Source organism: Lutra lutra, chromosome 4, assembly GCF_902655055.1.
Source record: "Lutra lutra chromosome 4, mLutLut1.2, whole genome shotgun sequence".
NCBI classification, from domain to species: domain Eukaryota; kingdom Metazoa; phylum Chordata; class Mammalia; order Carnivora; family Mustelidae; genus Lutra; species Lutra lutra.
In genome coordinates, this window is record NC_062281.1 from 76,691,532 (window position 1) to 76,710,719 (window position 19,188).

Genomic DNA, 19,188 nt, shown 5'->3' on the forward strand with positions numbered 1-19,188 from the left:
AGGACAGACCGGTGGATAAATGACATTCGGGACGGCCTTGCTTGGCACGTCCCGCGACCACCCACCGCCCCAGGAGGAGGCAGAGAAAGGGCAGGTTCACTAGCCCGAAGGGTCTCCAGCACATTACAGAAATCTAAGTCCATCCACCTGCCCCTCCTAATGACTCCACCTTGGCTATCTCCCTGAGCCCGCACCCCCAGGGAGTGCAATTTCAGTGACCTCACGGCGGGGGGGGGGGGGTTCTTGATGACATCCTACTCTCTCCCCACATGTCCTAACTGCCTCGGTGTGTCACCCAGCCGCTAGCTGAGCCACCCTGCGCCCCCCATCCCTGGCCCGCGTGCGGGTGATGGGACGGACCCCTCCCACGAGGGCGTCGGCGCGGGGCTGGCGTAGGGCCTGCGTCAGCTGCAGCCCGCCGGCGATTGGGGCGCGCTCGCCTCCTTGGCTTGGGGGCTAATTATAAAGTGGCTCCAGCAGCCACCAGCCCCGGGACAGCGAGGCCAGTCGAGGCAGGCGCTCTGAGCCCTGCAGAAGCAGAGGACTGCGACGGTGAGGCCCCTGTCTGCCCGCGCACCCGGTCGCTTCGCCCCGACGCCCGCCCGGCTCACACCTGCCTTCTTCTCTCCCTTGCAGAGCAGTGCTTGGGACCCGCTGTCTCCGACCAGCCTGCGCCATCCGATCGCTGTCAACGTGAGTGAAGTTGTCCAAATTGCGCCTTTGCTGCGTGCGTTTGGGGCCGTCCGCCTGCTCGGGGTTTTTTTTGTTTTGTTTTGTTTTTGTTTTTTATTATTATTATTTTTCCCCCTCCGGCGTTTCATTCATTGCATGGGGTGCCCCAACTTTCTTCTGGTCCCTGTTTGTGACCCGGGTGAAAGCCCTCCCCTCCGCAAGGCTCCCGTTCTCTCTTGCATTTGGTCTTCGCATTCGGGTATTCTCTCCAGAATCCTTCTGAGGCAGTAGAAGTCCAGAAAGAGAGCCGAGCTCCCGGGCATCCCGTGTTCGGGGTGGCAGTGTCAACCTGGAAACCGCGAGGCGATCTGCCTCTGGGCTTCCAGGAGCGGCGTCGGCCAGGCGGACAGGGTCCCAGGAAAGAGCATCCCTGAGACTTCTTGCTCAACAACCCCCAGCTGGGACTGTCCCGGCGAGAGGTCCCTCGGAGGGACCCGCTTTGCGGCCAGCACACTCGGAGTTCACATCCCTTTCTCCCTGCAGCCCATGGCGCCGTTCCTGAGACTCTGCACTTGGCTGCTGGCGCTCGGCCCGGGGCTCCTGGCGACCGTGAGGGCGGAATGCAGCCAGGACTGCGCGACGTGCAGCTACCGCCTGGCGCGCCCGACTGACATCAACCCCCTGGTGAGTGCAGCCGGGGTGGGTGGGCTGGTGGCGGAGTCAGTCCGCACACAGCCCGGCCTGAGGCCGCAGGGCGCACCGCCTGGACTAACATCGATCCCGCCGCCGCGGCGACGATCTCTAGTGACGCAAGTGTCCGACTGTTCCCGGAACGCCGACGAAAGTCCCGCTCTAGCTCTCAGCTTTGGGACCCGCCACCATCTAGGGACGGGTGAGGGCGGCAGTATTGCCACACAAACCAAGTTCGTTTTAACCCTGGGAACGTAGGAGCCCGGAGATATGCTCTCTTTGGCATCTTGGAGAGCACTAGGTTGTCGCCTCACCTGTCCCAAGGAAGATGCTCTATCACCCCAGTTCCTAACATATCCCACCAAGGGCCCCTTCCACACAATCCTTCCTCCCATCTTTCCTGCAAATAATGTCATTTTTATTAGTGACATTTCGTTATCTTTCTTTGGATTTCATTTCTCTAGCCCTTTCATGCTCAGATCCTTCAAGCCCTTCCCCTCACCTTTGGACAGGAGAGAGCAAAGGATTGGGATCCGGAAAGGGGGGGGGGGGGGGGGGAGGAGCAGTAGACCGGAGAGAAAGAGATCAGCACCTCTTACAGGCAAGTGACACTGGAATTCAACTTCTGTCTTATCTTGGATGGACTTTTGTAATAGCAACTAAGACAACAATTTAATTTCGCTATGAAATAGGCACAGGAGAGATGGCCAGGTCCAAAGAGGTGACAACAATGAAAAGATAAACTACATGACCTGAGATGGGGGTGAGAGGAGGGAAAGCTGAGAACAAAAAGAATACTCATTCTGATCGGAGTCCTGCTCTTAAATCACCCCTGAATCAGAATCAGAATCTCTGAATTTGGGACCCCAGGAAGCTTCATTTTAACTCACTCCTCCAACAATTCCTTTGCACTGTCTTCTCAATTTGTTGAAATTGTGTGATGACTTAAAAGGGTCAATGGAGAATAATGTATTAATCCAAGGAGTTAAGCTCCTCATTTGAGCCTTTGAAGAAATTTTGTGATGTAGATGCGTAAAATGGGGACGAAAATTAAGGAAAGAATTCCACAAAAGCCAAAGCATACATTCCAGGTTAAATGTTTGCTTGTTTCATTTGAGTTACCTGATCTAACTTCATTCCATTTGTGCAGGTATTAACATGGCCCTAAAGAGAAGACAAACAATAGGGTTTTATATTTAAAGTATGGTGATGAAATGTTGCAACTTAAATAGGGGTAACAATCCCCTTCATCTCTCTTTTGTCTTTCTGATTTGTTTAACTGGCTATCTTTTTATTGGGGCTTACATGTAGGGCTGTTATTTTCTCTGTGACTAAAGGCTTTGTTAATGACTATGTTGCTGGTACTATAGCAGTTCTGGAATTTCAGCTCAGACGCAGAAGACATGAGAAATGAGGCCGCCTAACTAAAACTATGTAGAATGAATGTAACGAATATTGACCCTCTACCACCTGAAAGACACCTAAGCTTAGTTCTCTGGTGGATGAAAAGCTAAGCAGGCAAGCCATGATTGATGTCCAAATTGAATTTGCTTTCTGATATGATCTTGACCACAGAACACAGAGTGTGGTAAATACTATCAAAAAAATGCTTAGACTTATACAGGAGCTTATAAGTTAACTTGACTTGTTTAGTTTTATTCTGGTTATTTGCCATTATTTCTTTTTGAAGGAATCCCAACATTAAAAAGCCTTCTGGTAATAGTACACAAAATATTCAATGGTAGTTTTTGGCAAGGAAATCATTTACATTTCATTTTAGAATGTAAATGTTATTGACACCTGAAGATCTCACATTTTTAATGATGTTTTTATTTTTTTGGATATCAAGAATAACATGGGATCATTTTAACTGCATCACTGCATCATCTTTAGATGTTTATACATGCATACATTTAATTTTCTTAGACACAAAGCTTAAATAATTATTAAGAACTGGTACCCTAAGGAGTTTTGTTGTGCTCATAAATTGCTTTCTTGCATTGGGAAAATATTATGTGTGTATCTTATATAAATTAATATACCAATATATTTTTAAATATCAAGAAAGGACCTCATTTTTCTAAGTCAAGTGTCTGTAACTTGCATTCTATAAGTATACTTCAAGTGACTATCAAAGAAGCCTGAAATGCCCAGAAATGTTATATAAACTTTATAAATACTCATGTAATATTAGTTTTCTTTTTATCATACCCAAGTGATCTGTCAAATAGAAGAGAATCTTAACAAGATTATTAGAACATACAGCCTAAATTCTACAATGATTAGAATTTAATTGTTATATAATAAAAAGAAGAAATTATATACAGATCATTTCTCATTCCCATTTTGTCAAATAATATGATTTCCATTGGGAAAAGTTAAAAACACTTTTGTACACCAATAACTAAATGTTAAGAAACATGAATAATATGTGAACATTTGCATATGATAATTTCATATCAGAGCTCATCATTACAAACATTTAGTTCAAGGTGATTAAATCTGTTTTAATCTGTTTTCAATCAAAGGAAGGAGCAAAGCATCTCTATATTCAGCAAATCAGTACATCATAATCCAAATAATTCACAGGACTTAAACTGAGTTTTAGAATGTCTTTCTTTTCCCATTTATTTTGAAATTGTTGCTTTTCTTTAAAGAATGGAAGTGTTTGCAAGAACACTCGATGCCATTCCAGGTAGAATAGTAACATAAGAAAGTAAACAAACCTTATATTATTAATATTGACTGTATCAGTAAGACAAGAAGATAAAAGAGATCTGGGGATGATATCCCTAATTAGATAAAGAGAAATTTCTCCTTCTTGGTTAGTAAAGGTTCAATCAAAATGCGATCAACAGTGGAAAATTATCCAGTGAAATTAGATGGCGCCTGCAGCCAATCTAGGTTAAAACTAGGTGGAAAAAGTCTTTTACAATATTGAAATGGCACGGCAGATACAATCTGTTAAAATTCAAAGAAAAAATCCTAACTTGATTCAATTAATTACCCACAGTGATTCCATTTTCCTTTGATTTGCCTGTTCCCTATATTGAAAAGTTGTACTAAGAAAATGGTAATTACTTTATCATATGAGACTTTCCATATCACAGCACACATGCTGCGGTTCACAAAAACGTGCTTACCTAATGAAATCAGAAAAGCCTCTTGCTATCACTAAATGGAGTTCTTTTCCCAGGCTTGCACCCTGGAATGTGAAGGGAAGCTGCCCTCTCTCAAAACCTGGGAAACCTGCAGGGAGCTCCTGCAGCTGTCCAAGCTGGAGCTTCCCCAGGATGGCGCCACCGCCCTCAGAGAGAGCAGCAAGCCCGAGGAGAGCCATGTGCTGGCCAAAAAGTACGGGGGCTTCATGAAAAGGTATGGCGGCTTCATGAAGAAGATGGACGAGCTTTATCCTCAGGAGCAGGAAGAAGAGGCCAATGGAGGGGAAATCCTAGCCAAGAGATATGGGGGCTTCATGAAGAAGGACGCGGAGGAGGAGGACGCCCTGGCCAACTCCTCAGACCTGCTCAAAGAGCTTCTGGGAACCGGGGAGAACCGAGAAAGCGGCCCCCACTCAGAGTTTGGTGAGGATGAAGAAGTGAGCAAGAGATACGGGGGCTTCATGAGAGCCTTAAAGAGGAGCCCGCAACTGGAAGAAGAAGCCAAAGAGCTTCAGAAGCGGTACGGGGGCTTCATGAGGAGAGTCGGTCGCCCAGAGTGGTGGATGGACTACCAGAAGAGATACGGGGGCTTCCTCAAGCGCTTTGCTGACTCCCTGCCTTCTGACGAAGAAGGGGAAAGCTACTCCAAAGAAGTTCCTGAGATGGAGAAAAGATATGGAGGATTTATGAGATTTTAACCCCTTGGCAGTCAGCGACGCCAGGCCCCAGCAAGCCTTCCTCTCCCCCTCCCCTCCACCCCCGCCCTGCCCCGGCTCAATCGTGTCTTATTATCCAGCATTGCTTGCATTGTAGAGTTGCCTTTATTGTCTGGATAACTAACTATACAACCTGAAGGCGCTCCCTTCAGGTTCTGTGTTCTCTTGACGGTGTTTATGCTCAGTATTGGTCTACTGCAGCTGTGTCGTTTTCATGCTACAATCGCTATTGTTCCCTTGTCCTTTATTTTTGACAAAACCCCAATAAATGCTTAACTGTAAATAGAGACAATAAACCCATTACCCCAGCTGCATGACATTCTTGTAAGTTTCTTCTTCTCCGAGGCCCTCGCTGGCTTTCCTGTTCCCACGGTCAATCCTAAAGTTGAAGATACTGAAGCCCTCTGCTCTGGGCAGAATCATCACTGGCCTCCTTCACTTCCAACCGCTGAGGCTGTAAAAGCATTTTTCATTTAATTCCTTATATGTAAAGTCCTAGATGAGTGAACACTTTGAGCAAAGTACAGTGTATTTCCACTCTTCTTTCTGGAAATCAGATACAGGAAGAAAAACTAAAGCCTAATAGAGAAACTGTCTATGCCCTCATACAGAAGGAAATCTGTACTTACATCCAGAGGTACATGTCTGTTTTCTTCAGCAAAGTTATTTTACAAGTTAGGAAGAAACGAAAGATAATTTAGCCCCATTTCACAAATGCAGATGAAGCCCAGAGAGGTGAAATTGTGAACCAAGGTTGCCCAGCAGTTGAAGGATAGAAATAGAATGAAGACCCCAAACTTCTTCTTGTTCCTGAGCAATGTCCTTTATACTCCCACTCCCAGTCTCTCACTCAGATCACTACCAAGAATTAGAAGAACTCGGGACCGTATCTTGTTCACTAGTGTATATCCTTACACCACCATGAATGGTGGGTTCTCCAGTATCTGACAAACGGACATATGAGTGAATAAAAGAATGAAGGAATTTGGTGATCAGATTACTAGAAAAGATATTATAGATGTTTTAGAAAGCAAATTATCACACAAAGACGCTTATGGCTACTTCATATTAATTAAACCATTTAGGGCAACATTCAGGAACAACCACCAAAAAAGTAACATGTCCTCCTTTTTTCTAATTGAAACCACCTGCAGCTAAACTCCCAACCACTAGGTCATTTCTCCAGAACCCTCCACTATTCTCTCTTTTGGTGTGCTTCCCCCAAAATTCAGAGTTTAGCAACTCAGAAAAATAGAGGAAGGGTCTTTGTCCTGCAGTCCAGCAGTGTGCAAGCCTGTGTGTTCCTTTCTGATGAGGCAGCTCCGCTGTCCTGGGCAGTCTGTCCCACTAAGTCCAGCCCTACTGGGGTTCCCGGGACACCAAACATGGCTCTGCACTATTAGAAGACTCTTCTCCTCCTGATCTGTGCAAGAGGTATGAGTCAGTACCCCGCAGAGCCACACCACAGACTATCTTCCTGATCCCTGGCAAACTAACTTTTTCTTCCAGGTGCGAGCCTTCTCCTTTTGACCTAGAATTGGGAGTAATGGAAGTGTTTGAAGCAAATCAGGAGAAAGGTGATAAAGAGCAGCTGGGTCTGGGAAACCAGTGTCGTGAGCAATAAGGAGTGGTAAGTCTGTAGCACTCTGGAGGTACTAGGTCTCCACTCAGCCTTAGCCAATTGTTTCCCTGGGAAATGCCAGTACCATATTGCCAAGCTTTTCCAAAGAAACCTAAAACCCAGATTTTTGTAGTAATAGCCCAAGTTTTTAATTTGGGTCATTAATTCCATTTAAAACAGTGTGGACCAAATAAAACCCATCTGCAGGTCAGATTGGAGAGACATGGGGCTAGTCTTTTGAGAAAAAAAAAGTCATTTAATTCTCTCCCCTAGAGCAAAGGATTCCCAAAGCTTGGAAACAGGAATCCAACCTACGTGCTAGAGATGGCAAGAGTAAAATGTCCTTCTCCCTCCATGGTAAGAAAATAACATAGTTATTGTAATAATACAATGTGTATCCACACACATAAACACTTTTTTGAGAAAACACTTTTTTGAGAAAAACACTTTTTTTGAGAAAAATCACAATTTTCACAATCAACTGAACACAGTATTTTTCAAATAAAGAACAGTTCTTTAAGTAGGGGCCCCTTCTTTTGCATTTTGGGGTAGCTGTGTAGATCAGACTAAAAATCTCAGAGTAGTTAACAGGCCTGTCGCCTCTTTTGCCACCTGTCACCTTGGCTAAGGGGCCAGCAATGCCTGGGGCGGGACAGTATCACTCACTCTTGTATTTCTTCCCTCTCCTCATGCCTAGTGAAATATGAAGAATCTAGAGCATGTGCTACAAATGGTTAGGGAGGAAGAGAACAGAGAAGAAGAATAGGGAAACAGGAAAAGAAGAAAGAAAAAGGAAAAGGTGGTCAGCCGCGAGGACACCTTCTCTCTGGCTGCCTAGCATGAAAGATCAAATGAAGCTGAGAGCCTCACAGTAAGTATCACAGTTGTCCAGGAAATATGACTCGAGGGTGCTCTACAGGTCTTCTTGTGTACCCAAATATCTCTCACATTGTCTGGTCTGCCGTCTGAAATCCATCATTAGAATTTTGTGCCTTTAACCCTTAAAGGGTTTGATTTTCAAGAATGTCCTAATTAAGGATGCCTGGGTCGCTCAGCGGGTTAAGCATCTGCCTTCGGCTGAGGTCAGGATCCCAGGTTCCTTGCTCAGTGGGGAGCGTGCTTCTCCCTCTCCCTCAGCCTGATGCTTCCCTTGCTTGCATTCGCTCTCTCTTTCTCTGCCAAATAAATAAAGATCTTTTAAAAAAAAAAAAATGTCCTAATTAGATTCCCAGCAGCCTCTGCCTGAGTCATGAGGGATGCATTTTAAATGCAGAGAACTGTGGATGGTGAACTAATAACTCAGAAAACTGTGACTGTCGACTTCAATGTGCGCTCAGCACAGGTGTTCAGGGGTCCGGAAACATGGGAGGGACTAGGGTTAGAACTATTATAGGACAAGGATTTGGGGTTAGCTAGGCTGATTGCACCAGGAGTTCAAGGGGCGAAACTCTCCAAGCCCTTAGCGTGAAGGAGCACACTCCCTGCAGAGGGCGCTGCTGCTCCATCGTCACCTTTCCTAGCGCTCAGCTTTCCCCCCATCCCCTGCTCCACCCCTCTCCCCTGCACCTCCCTCTGCTCACTCCAGAGGCACCGATTCCACCTGAAGCCTAGTCCTGGTCTGGGTTCCTTCTGAGAGTTGATAGTTCTAGGAACTCTGTGCATCAACTCTGACCAGGCTGCCTGGGTGGAAATTCCAGCTAGCTGTGTGATCTGAAGCTCTTTCCTCATTAGGTGGTTGGGATAACTCCCAGTTCTTACAGAGAGATATTGGGCTTTTCCCTACCCCACCCTGCCTCATCCTGGGCTTCTCAGGAATAAGGTGCTCTGTCAGAACTGTCTGGGATGGGGAACTCTCTGTGAGCTTTGGTCTGGGGGCAGCCTGAGAAAACCCAACAACTGTGTTTTCTCTTCTGAGGTTTGTGTCTCACGGAGCAGGAAGGATTGCAATGGCCCTTAATACTCATCTTCACTTTCTCAATCTTCTACTACAAACAGGGAAAACCTGTGTAATGAGAAAGTTACCCCAAAATCAAAGGCATGAAGAAACTGAGTCTTGAGCTACAGAGGTTTCTTCTTCCTTTTCTTCTTTTTAAAGAATTTTTATTTATTTGACAGAGAGAGAGCACAAGTAGGCAGAGTAGCAGGGAGAGGGAGAGGGAGAAGCAGATTCCCTGTTGACCAAGGACCTCCCCGCCTCCCTCCCATACTGGGCTGGATCCCAGGAGCCTGAGATCATGACCTGAGCCAAAGGCAGTTGTTTAACCAACTGAGCTATCCAGGGGCCCCCAGAGGTTTCTTCATAAGAGAAGGTGAAGGAGAAGCATACAGCTTTGAATGCTTTGAAACTATGACTACTGTGAATATTTACAGGCTTTTTTCTGGAAGTATACCTAAGCACCCCAGGTGAATCATTTCATTCATTCAATAAATAATACAGTTGACTACATTAAAATTGGTGGAAAAGCATCCCAGACTGAGCGAACAATGAGTGCAATGTCCCAGAATGGGAACACGTGCAGAACTGGAGGAATAGGACTTATGAGACCTTCAGGGCTCTGGATTTTAGTAGACTGCATTCAACAGAAAACAATTCGTGTTTGAGAGTAGGTAAATGGCAAGATAAGCTGATGTGTTTCAATCTTCCTTGCTGCCAAGTAAAACAACTTTGTTCACTCCCCATTTTCCTGAGAGAAGAACGTACCAATTACATCAATTATATCCATCATCCATTTTTGTCATCCTTTGGCACCCTTCAAAGCATCCTGGTTTATTGGGGTGGAGGGGGGAGCAGTTATATAAACTTTCATGTTTTATGATGAAAATACAATGAAGAGATTTTCTTAATCATTTTCTATACCAAAAAACAGCACTTGCAAAGTTCACTCATTGCTTAGAGAGTGGAAAGCAAAAAACAAAGCATACAGTTATCTTAGTGACCAGGAATGCCTGTCTCTGCATAGAAGGGAGTACCACAATCACTCAGCAGAAGAAACCTGGCAATAACAGGCATACCCATGTCACATGCTTATGATTTTTCTCTTAGGTTTTTTTTTTTTTTTTTTATCAAGTATAACATATCTACAGAGAAGTCTGCATTATCACAAGAGCACGTCTCCCTGAATTGCTAGGAAGCAAACACACTGGTTAAAGAATGGGCTGGTCGGGCAGCAGCTTTAGGTGAATTGGGAGTGGGTAGAACTTGCACAGTGAGCCAACTCTTCCCTTTTCATTGCTAAAGTTATTCACTGAGTAAATTTTATGGAGCATATCCTGCACTATTTTAGGTCCAGGGGGTGCAGAAAACAAAAGCCCAGCCCACTTTCCGCTTTCTCAAACGTACGTTATACTAGACAGAATGAAACACTAACCAGCAAATAAAAAAGGTAATTTCAGCTAGTTTTAAGTGCTCTACTTGTCTTCCAAAGAAAATTCAAACAAATGCAGAACTATACAGTGTTACAGCAAACTTCCCCTTTCATCTCCCATACCTTCCACAGAAGTAACTATTAAAATTTGGTGTTTATCTGAAATATATATTTTTTTTCATTAATGAACACACACACATGCCTGCATGGATATGCAGTTTTATTTTCATTGTCAACATGAATAGAATAATTCTGTACGTATCATTTTCTGTCACCTTTGTTTTTCACCTAACATACCTTGGCAATATTTCTACATCAACATGTAAGTCTGCCTGATGCTTTCAACTAGTGCATGGTTAATGTGTAAGATGTGTGCTTTGCTTTTTAAAAACAATTCTCTTGGCAGTTTTTTCAGATTACCAACAGTGCTGCCATAAACATCCTAATAAATATATAGGTATTACATTACATGTGCTATCCTGTATAAAAAGTGTGTGTGTGTGTGTGTGTGTGTGTGTGTGTGTGAGTAGCATTAATAGTTGTCAAGCAAAGTACCACACAATCCCAGGGGAAGACTCCAAACACTTCTGCCCATTGTATCTTGTTATCAGAGTCACCAAGGAAAACACAGTACAGTCAAGCATTGGATGGACCAATGTTTCACCCACATGGAGAAGAGACGGGGCAAGATCAGCTTCAATACTGGGCATTTGGTCCCCCAATGACCAGCAGGTCTCTATCCATGGTCAATATAGGAATATTCATCTACCTGCACCCCTCTTGTGTGGCATTGGAAGGAACCCCATCTTCTCCCTGCAAAAGGACAGATACTGCAGTGGGGTTGGCCAGGTGTCATATCATACATACCACACTTTAAGCAGAGACAAAAGAGCACACAAGTAGATAATCTTCCCACACAAGTAGATAATCTTCCAAAAGGATGCGTGGGTTCTTTATCTCTTGATAAGGAAGTACAGGTCAAGGCTCATTCTTTTTTTTTTTTTTAAGATTTTATTTATTTATTTGACAGACTGAGATCACAAGTAGGCAGAGAGGGAGGCAGAGAGAGAGGAGGAAGCAGGCTCCCCACCAAGCAGAGAGCCCGATGCGGGACTGGATACCAGGACCCTGAGATCATGACCCAAGTTGAAGGCAGAGGCCCAACCCACTGAGCCACCCAGGCGCCCCTCAAGGCTCATTCTTATACAGACTGCTTATGAGACTGCCTTTCTTACCAGTTCTGTACATTCCAACTGTTACATAGAATGACCTCCTAAAAGTAAAATTGCTGGGTCAAATTATATGCATATCTAATATTTATGGTTATTGATACATAGCTTCCAAAAATATCATACTAATTTATATTCCCATCTAATATATATCTATATTTATATCAATCTATCTCTATATCTACTTAACTCTTTGGTGGTTTGTCTTTTTCTGAATTTATTTCTAGGTAACCTTTTGACAGATTATACTCAATAATCCTTTTTTTGTAAATATTGAATTATGTAATTAAGAAGTTCAAGTTTTCCATCATGTGTATCTTAAGCTGTAAATGTAATGCCTCAAATTATGAGTCTCTTGGAAAAGCTTTGGAATTACACTTTCTCAGAACTCTAGAAATCATATAATTGTGTTCTGAATGGGACCATTACTCCAAGGAAGAAACAAGTCTGTCTGCTGATGGTAGCTTTAATGTGATACCATTCTTTGCAAAATAAAGCACAAAAAAATGCAGAAGCTTTTGCAAGTTGGAATACATCACACGGCAACTCTTTTATCCCCAAATAATCTCACAAAACAAGCAATTAGTTACTAATCCATGCATTCAATTATTGACCTATACAGCTTTCCAAAACTGTAGCACAGCCTAGTAATGGCTACCACAGCAAAGAAAATATATAGGACTTTGAACAGAAGAATACTGAGTCATAGAAGGAAGGGCTGAAATAATGGGTTCCATAGAAGGAAGTCCAGGCCAAAATGTCTTGATATGATTAAGAATCTCTAAATTAAAACCTGACATCCACCTTGAAGTAGCTTGGGAAGATTGGCCCCATTGAGCACCTTTTGTACCTGAAGGTCTTCAAGTGAAATCAAAACTAAATTTTATATGACTGGATCCTTGCTACACAGGGTCTTAGAAGATATTCTAGGGGGGGGAAATAACTTTTATAGAATTTTATCAGAATTTAAAGCCACTAAAACAAAACACTTCACTTAAGATCAATCGACCATTATAAATCAATTGCACTAGAAAGCCAGTTGCTGATTTATCCTATTACTAATGACTTCCAAGGGTTCACTTCTTTACTCCTCCCTGCTTAGTGTCCCCAGACTTGTCATGTTTTTTCATTATAGCTCTCACAAGACACTCTTTTTTTTTGACTGTTTGGTTTATTTTTTCCTTCACAGTACATGTTTCATTTTATAATTATTTGGTTAATTTATGTGATTGATTTCTGTCTCAACAAGCAGAAAAGTAGAAACCACCTCCAATTTACTCGTCATAGGCATTCAATAAAACAGCATTATGAGATCACACTCCCATCTGAACTCATAGCAAAGATATGTAAATTGTTTTAATTTTAAAAACATGACTATGCTCAGAAAAAGGTGAACCTGACTGGGTGATACACAGGAGGATATATATGGTAATGAGCACTGGTTATTATATAAGACTGATGAGTCAGTCTTATTCAGTCTTATACAGATCTGTACCCCTGAAACAAATAATACATCATATGCTAATTTAAAAAAAGAAAAAGGAAAAGAAAAAGATCAACTACACGTAGCTTAGGTTACAGATAGAAACACACTGTGCTGAGCAGGAGCTGAAATGATGGTTTCCTGGGCTGTGAGCCTAAGACTAGTGGAAGTGGCCCTCTACTTTACTTTTCATGATAACTGAGACCAGAGAGCAAAATATGAGTGCCAGGTCCATTGCCAAAGACCTCAAATAGGGGCAGGTCTTGCCGATCTATTGAAAAAGGCTGAAAAATGTTAAGAATGCTGACCAGGACTCTGGTTTCTTGGGATGATAGGAAAAAGTAGACACAGTTAAAAAACCAGTATCTGGGCAAAGCCACCTGTCAGTTTAGCCACTAGATTTGCAATATGATTAACTTCATCATGGGGAAGTGTCTCCAAATCTCCAACATAAATTCAATTTCTGAACCAAAACTGATAAGTAAGAATGGGGAAAGAGAGAGAGAGATAGAGAGAAATACTCCCATTTTATACAAATGGCACTATAAAATTCTAAAATAGGTAAGGAAAAATAACTTCAAGAAAAGCCAGCAAATGTAACAACTTCACTCGTGATGAAATGCAAATATTAAGATCATTTGAAAAGAAAGTTTAAAATAAGTATTACAATATTTTCAAGGAAATAAAGGCAGGAAGGAAAAGGAAAAGAAAATCAAGAAACTATGAAATTAAAATGTTTAGCAGTAAATGAGGTATATCGTTATTTAGAAAAAACTAATTAAGCAAGATAAATTCTAGACAAGACACAGTTCACAACTGCATTAACTTACAGAAAGCTAATAATGAAATCACCCACAAAAAAAGCATTTTTTTAAAGATTTTATTTATTTGACAGAGATCACAAGCTGGCAGAGAGGCAGGCAGAGAGAGAGGAGGAAGCAGGCTCCCCACCGAGCAGAAAGCCCCATGTGGGGCTCAATCCCAGCACCCTGGGATCACGACCTGAGCCAAAGGCAGAGGCTTTAGCCCACTGAGCCACCCAGGCGCCCCACAAAAAAGCATTTTTAATTGAAAAAGTATTTAAGTGACAAGAATAGATCGAATAGCTTCAATAGTATCTTTTAGAAGTTCCAAAAATCGAGACTATGAAAAAGGACAGAGAAAAAAATCCAGTAACCCTCACATCCACTCGAATGGCTACCATAAAAAAGATGGCCAATAACAAATGTTTTCAAGGATGTGGAAAGGTTGGAACCCTCATACATTGCTGGGAAACAGTTTGGCAATTACTCAAAAAGTTAAACATATAGTTGCCATATGTCACTGCTAAGTATATATATATATATATATATATATATATATATATATATATATATACACACAGACATATTCCTTACTGAAGGAATATGTCTGCCCACAAAACTTTCACACAAATGTTCATAGCAACACTATTCATAATAGTCAAAAAATAGAAACAACCCAATACCTATCAGCAGATGAATGGATAAGTAAAATGTGGTACACCCATACAATGAAATATTATTCAACCATAAAAGAGGGGAAATATAGAAATGTGTTACAACCTGGATGAAAGTTGCAAACACTAGACATACTGAAAGCAGCAAGACACTGAATGTTACATATTTATAATTCCATTTATATTAAATATCCAGAATCCATAGGGGCAGAAAATAGATTAGTGTTTGCCAGGGATTGTGGGAGAAGGTGAATGGGGATTGACTGCTCATAGTTCTGAGGTTTCTTTGGGGAATAATAAAAGTGTTATGGAATCATACGTAGTGATGGTAGCCAGAGGAATGTTGAAAGAGAAAACCAAAGTTGATGGCATCACAATTCCAGACTGCAAGCTCTATTACAAAGCTGTCATCAAGACGGTATGCTACTGGCACAAAAACAGACACATAGATCAATGGAACACAATAGAGAGCCCAGAAATGGGCCCTCAACTCTATGGTCAACTAATTTTTGACAAAGCAGGAAAGAATGTCCAATGGAAAAAAGACAATCTCTCCAACAAATGATGTTGGGAAAACTGGACAGCCACGTGAAGAAGAATGAAACTGGACCATTTCCTTACACCATACACAAAAATAACTTAAAATGGATGAAAGACCTCAATCCACCAAATCCTTGAGGAGAACACAGGCAGCAACCTCAGCCACAGCAACTTCTTCCTAGAGATATCACCAAAGGCAAGGGAAGCAAGGGCAAAAATGAACTATCGGGACTTCATCAAGATAAGAAGCTTTTGCACAGCAAAGGAAACAGTCAACAAAACCTAAAGACAACTGACAGAATGGAAGAAGATATTCACAACTGACATATCAGATAACGAGCTTGTATCAAAATCTATAAAGATTTAACACCCAAACTCAACACCCAAAGAACAAATAATCCAATCAAGAAATGGGCAGAAGACATGAACAGACATTTCTGCAAGGAAGACATCCAAATGGCCAACAGACACATGAAAAAGTGCTCAACAATCTCAGCATCAGGGAAATATAAACCAAAACCACAGTGAGATACCATCTCACACCAGTCAGAATGGCTAAAATTAACAAGTCAGGAAATGATAGTTGTTGGTGAGGATGCAGAAAAAGGAGAACCCTCCTACACTGTTGGTGAGAATGCAAGCTGGTGCCGCCACTCTGGAAAACAGTATGGAACTTCCTCAAAAAGTTGAAAATAGAGCTACCCTATAACCCAGCAATTACTCTACTGGGTATTTACCCTAAAGACACAAATGTAGGGATCTGAAGGGGCACATGCACCCGAATGTTTATAGCAGCAATGTGCACAATAGCCAAACTATGGAAAGAACCTAGATGTCCATCAACAGATGAATGGAACACTATGGAATAATATTCAATGGAATACTATGCAGCCATCAAAAAACTCAAAACTTGCCATTTGCAAGAACGTGGATGGAACTGGAGGGTATTATGCTAAGTGAAATCAGTCAATCAGAGAAAGACAATCATCATATGATCTCTCTGTTATGAGGAATTTGAGAGACAAGGTGGGGGGTCATGGGGAGTAGGGAGGGAAAAATGGAATAAGATGGGATCAGGAGGGAGACAAACCATAAGAGACTCCTAATCTCACGAAACAAACTGAGGGTTGCTGGGGAGTGAGAGGGAAGGGATAGGGTGGCTGGGTTATCGACATTGGGTAGGGTATGTGCTATGGTGAGTGCTGTGAAATGTGTAAGCCTGATGATTCACAGACCTGTACCCCTGGGGCAAATAATACATTGTATGTTAATTTTTAAAAAAGGAAAGCAATGAAAAGGAAAAAAAAACAATTTGGCAACATATTAAGAACAACTTTATTGTATATTTTCAAAAAGTGAATTTTATAACATGTCAATTATATCTCAGTAAGTTTGTAATTTAAAAATACAATATCTACAAATTTTATGAGATTGAAGAAGGGCTTTGTCTAAAGATAGAAAACATGAAAAGGGTGTCAAGCAGTTTACATAAAAGTAAATACATATGGGGCGCCTGGGTGGCTCAGTGGGTTAAGCCACTGCTTTCGGCTCAGGTCATGATCCCAGGTCCTGGGTTCGGGCCCCGCATCGGGCTTTCTGCTCGGCAGGGAGCCTGCTTCCTCCTCTCTCTCTGCCTGCCTCTCTGCCTACTTGTGATTTCTCTCTGTCAAATAAATAAATAAAATCTTTAAAAAAAAAAAAAAGTAAATACATATTTAGCTGCATGATAGTGAAATTTAAAGCATCACTAGCAAAGAGAAATCTAAAAACCTGCCAGAGGTAAAAGAAAAATTACTTATAAAGGAATAATAGACAGACTGAAGGTCTTATGTTGGCATTACATGTGAATACATTAGAAACTGTCTTTTATTTTTTTTTTTGAAAGCAAAATCTGCCTTTATTATATAGAGTCCTTACTGTCCAGCACAGTGAAGGCCTGAGTTTCAGGGAATTTATTAGTTATTTATTGCTGTGTAATAAATTGTACCAAAATATTCATTGATTATCTCATAGATTCTTTTTTTTGAGGGGGGATGCATATACTTTAATAGATCCTGTTTTCATTTCTTTTGGATATACACCCAGAACTTTGATTGCTAGATTATATGGTGGTTCTACTTTTAATTTTTTTTTATTTCTTTTCAGCGTAACAGTATTCATTGTTTTTGCACCACACCCAGTGCTCCATGCAATCCGTGCCCTCTGTAATACCCACCACCTGGTTCCCCCAACCTCCCACCCCCACCCCTTCAAAACCCTCAGATTGTTTTTCAGAGTCCATAGTCTCTCATGTTTCACCTCCCCTTCCAATTTCCCTCAACTCCCTTCTCCTCTCCATCTCCCCTTGTCCTCCATGCCATTTGTTATGCTCCACAAATAAGTGAAACCATACAACAATAATTGACTCTCTCTGCTTGACTTATTTCACCCAGCATAATCTCTTCCAGTCCCATCCATGTTGCTACAAAAGTTGGGTATTCAGAAACTGTCTTTTAAAAATGAAGGCCAATTGGGGGAGAGGTGAAGGGATTCAAGCCAAAATCCTATATTTAATTAGTATTTAAGACTGTAACATTGAGACATTTGGAATAGCACAGACATTAGGAACACATAACTCTTTCTGAAAGATATGCCAAAGGATACACTTCAGCAAGAAGAATAATGAATACAGAAGGAAAGGGTAAACTGAAATAACACCGAGACTCTTGAATCTTAATATTAATTGTATTGACTACTTCAAAAACTAAATTTGTATTTTTGAAGTGAAATAAAAATTCTGGATAAAAATAACTAGGAAGAAAAGAGGCAGAAAATTCAGTGGGTAAATCGTGATAGAATCAAAACTGTTTTCAAAAATAGTAGGAAAGGAAAACAAGGTAGTCAATTCTTTTTATAGGGCTAGAAAAAATTATAACAGTGTTATTGGTGTATAATTGATATAAAGTAAATTGTACATATTTAAAGTGGAAATTCTTATGAGTTTGAAATATGTATACAAATGTGAAACTATCATCACAATCAAAATAATAAACCTAATCTTGCCTTTTAAAAGTCTTCCACTGCCACTTTGTGATTCATCCTTTCCTTTCCATACAGAATATACCTAATATATTCTATTTCATCTAGCTCCTTTCACTAAGCATAGTTATTTTGAGATTCATCAATGGTGTCACATACATCAATAGTTCATTCCTTTTTTTTATTTCTTTCTATGGATAGACAAGTTTGCTTCTCCATTCACCTAATGATGATTTTTCATTATTCCCAATTTGATGCTATTAAAAATAAAGCTATCACAGGCATTCATTTACAAGTCTTTGTGTGAGCATGTGCTTTCATTTCTCTTAGATAAATACCTAGAAGAAAAATGACTGGGTGGTATGGGAGATGTGTATATACCTTTTTAGTGAACATAAAACTTTTTTGCAAATTCTTTTCAAAGTAGTTATATCATCCTTTTTTTAGTTCTATTAGCTTTTTTCATTTTTTTGTGGATTTCTTTGGATTTTCTATATGAACAATGATGTCATCTGTAAATAAAGATACTTTGGGCTCTTCCTTCCAAATCTGTATACATGTTATTTCAAATTTCTTGCTCTTTTGAGTTGGCCAGAACCCACAATAAATGGTAATAGCAAACATCCTTACTTTCACTTATATCTTAGAGGGAAAGCATTTAGTTTTTCAGCATTAAATATGATGTTAACTATAGGTTTTTCATGGTTGTATTTTATAATATTGAGGTTTCCTTGTAGTCCTAATTTTCTGAAAGTTTCTAAGAGAGATGAGTGTTTTATTTTGTCGAAATCATTTACATTCTCTTCTAAGAATGTTTTATCTACATCTCACACATTTTGATGTTCTGTTGTCTTATTCCATTCAAAATTCTTCTAATTTTCTCTTTGTTTTTTTTTTCCTTTGACCCACTTATATTTAGAGGCATATTATATAGTTTTCAGAAGGTATACTTGGGGATTTTTCAGATATCACTTTGTTACTGACTGCTAATTTAATTCCACTGGGATCAGAGAACATACTTTATATGATCTAAAACTCTTATGTTACCCAAGACTTATCTAACAGCCAAAAATAAAATCTATCTTGGTAAATACTTTGTGTATTTTACACTTGTGGAGTAAAATGTCTCAAATATCATGCAGATCAGTTGATTGATAGAGTTGTCAAGTTTATAGCCATACATTTCTGTTTCCTTATTCTATCAGTTAATGAGTAG

General features: G+C 40.9%; 1 protein-coding gene across 1 annotated transcript; it reads left to right on the top strand.

Moving 5' to 3' along the window:
* The first annotated feature begins 310 nt into the window (after nucleotides 1–310).
* PENK (proenkephalin) lies at nucleotides 311–5,576 on the top strand. The gene is made up of 4 exons (XM_047728555.1): nucleotides 311–552; nucleotides 637–693; nucleotides 1,216–1,356; nucleotides 4,559–5,576. Exons 3-4 carry the CDS (start codon nucleotides 1,219–1,221, stop codon nucleotides 5,219–5,221), a joined length of 801 nt encoding a protein of 266 aa, XP_047584511.1. The 5' UTR covers nucleotides 311–552; nucleotides 637–693; nucleotides 1,216–1,218; the 3' UTR covers nucleotides 5,222–5,576.
* The last annotated feature ends 13,612 nt before the right edge of the window (nucleotides 5,577–19,188 follow it).

Bases quoted from the DNA above. Each gene is read 5' to 3' on its own strand.
- PENK (XM_047728555.1), top strand. From the start codon at position 1,219: ATGGCGCCGTTCCTGAGACTCTGCACTTGGCTGCTGGCGCTCGGCCCG. The intron at 1,357-4,558 runs GTGAGTGCAGCC...TTCTTTTCCCAG, and splicing joins CGACTGACATCAACCCCCTG to GCTTGCACCCTGGAATGTGA.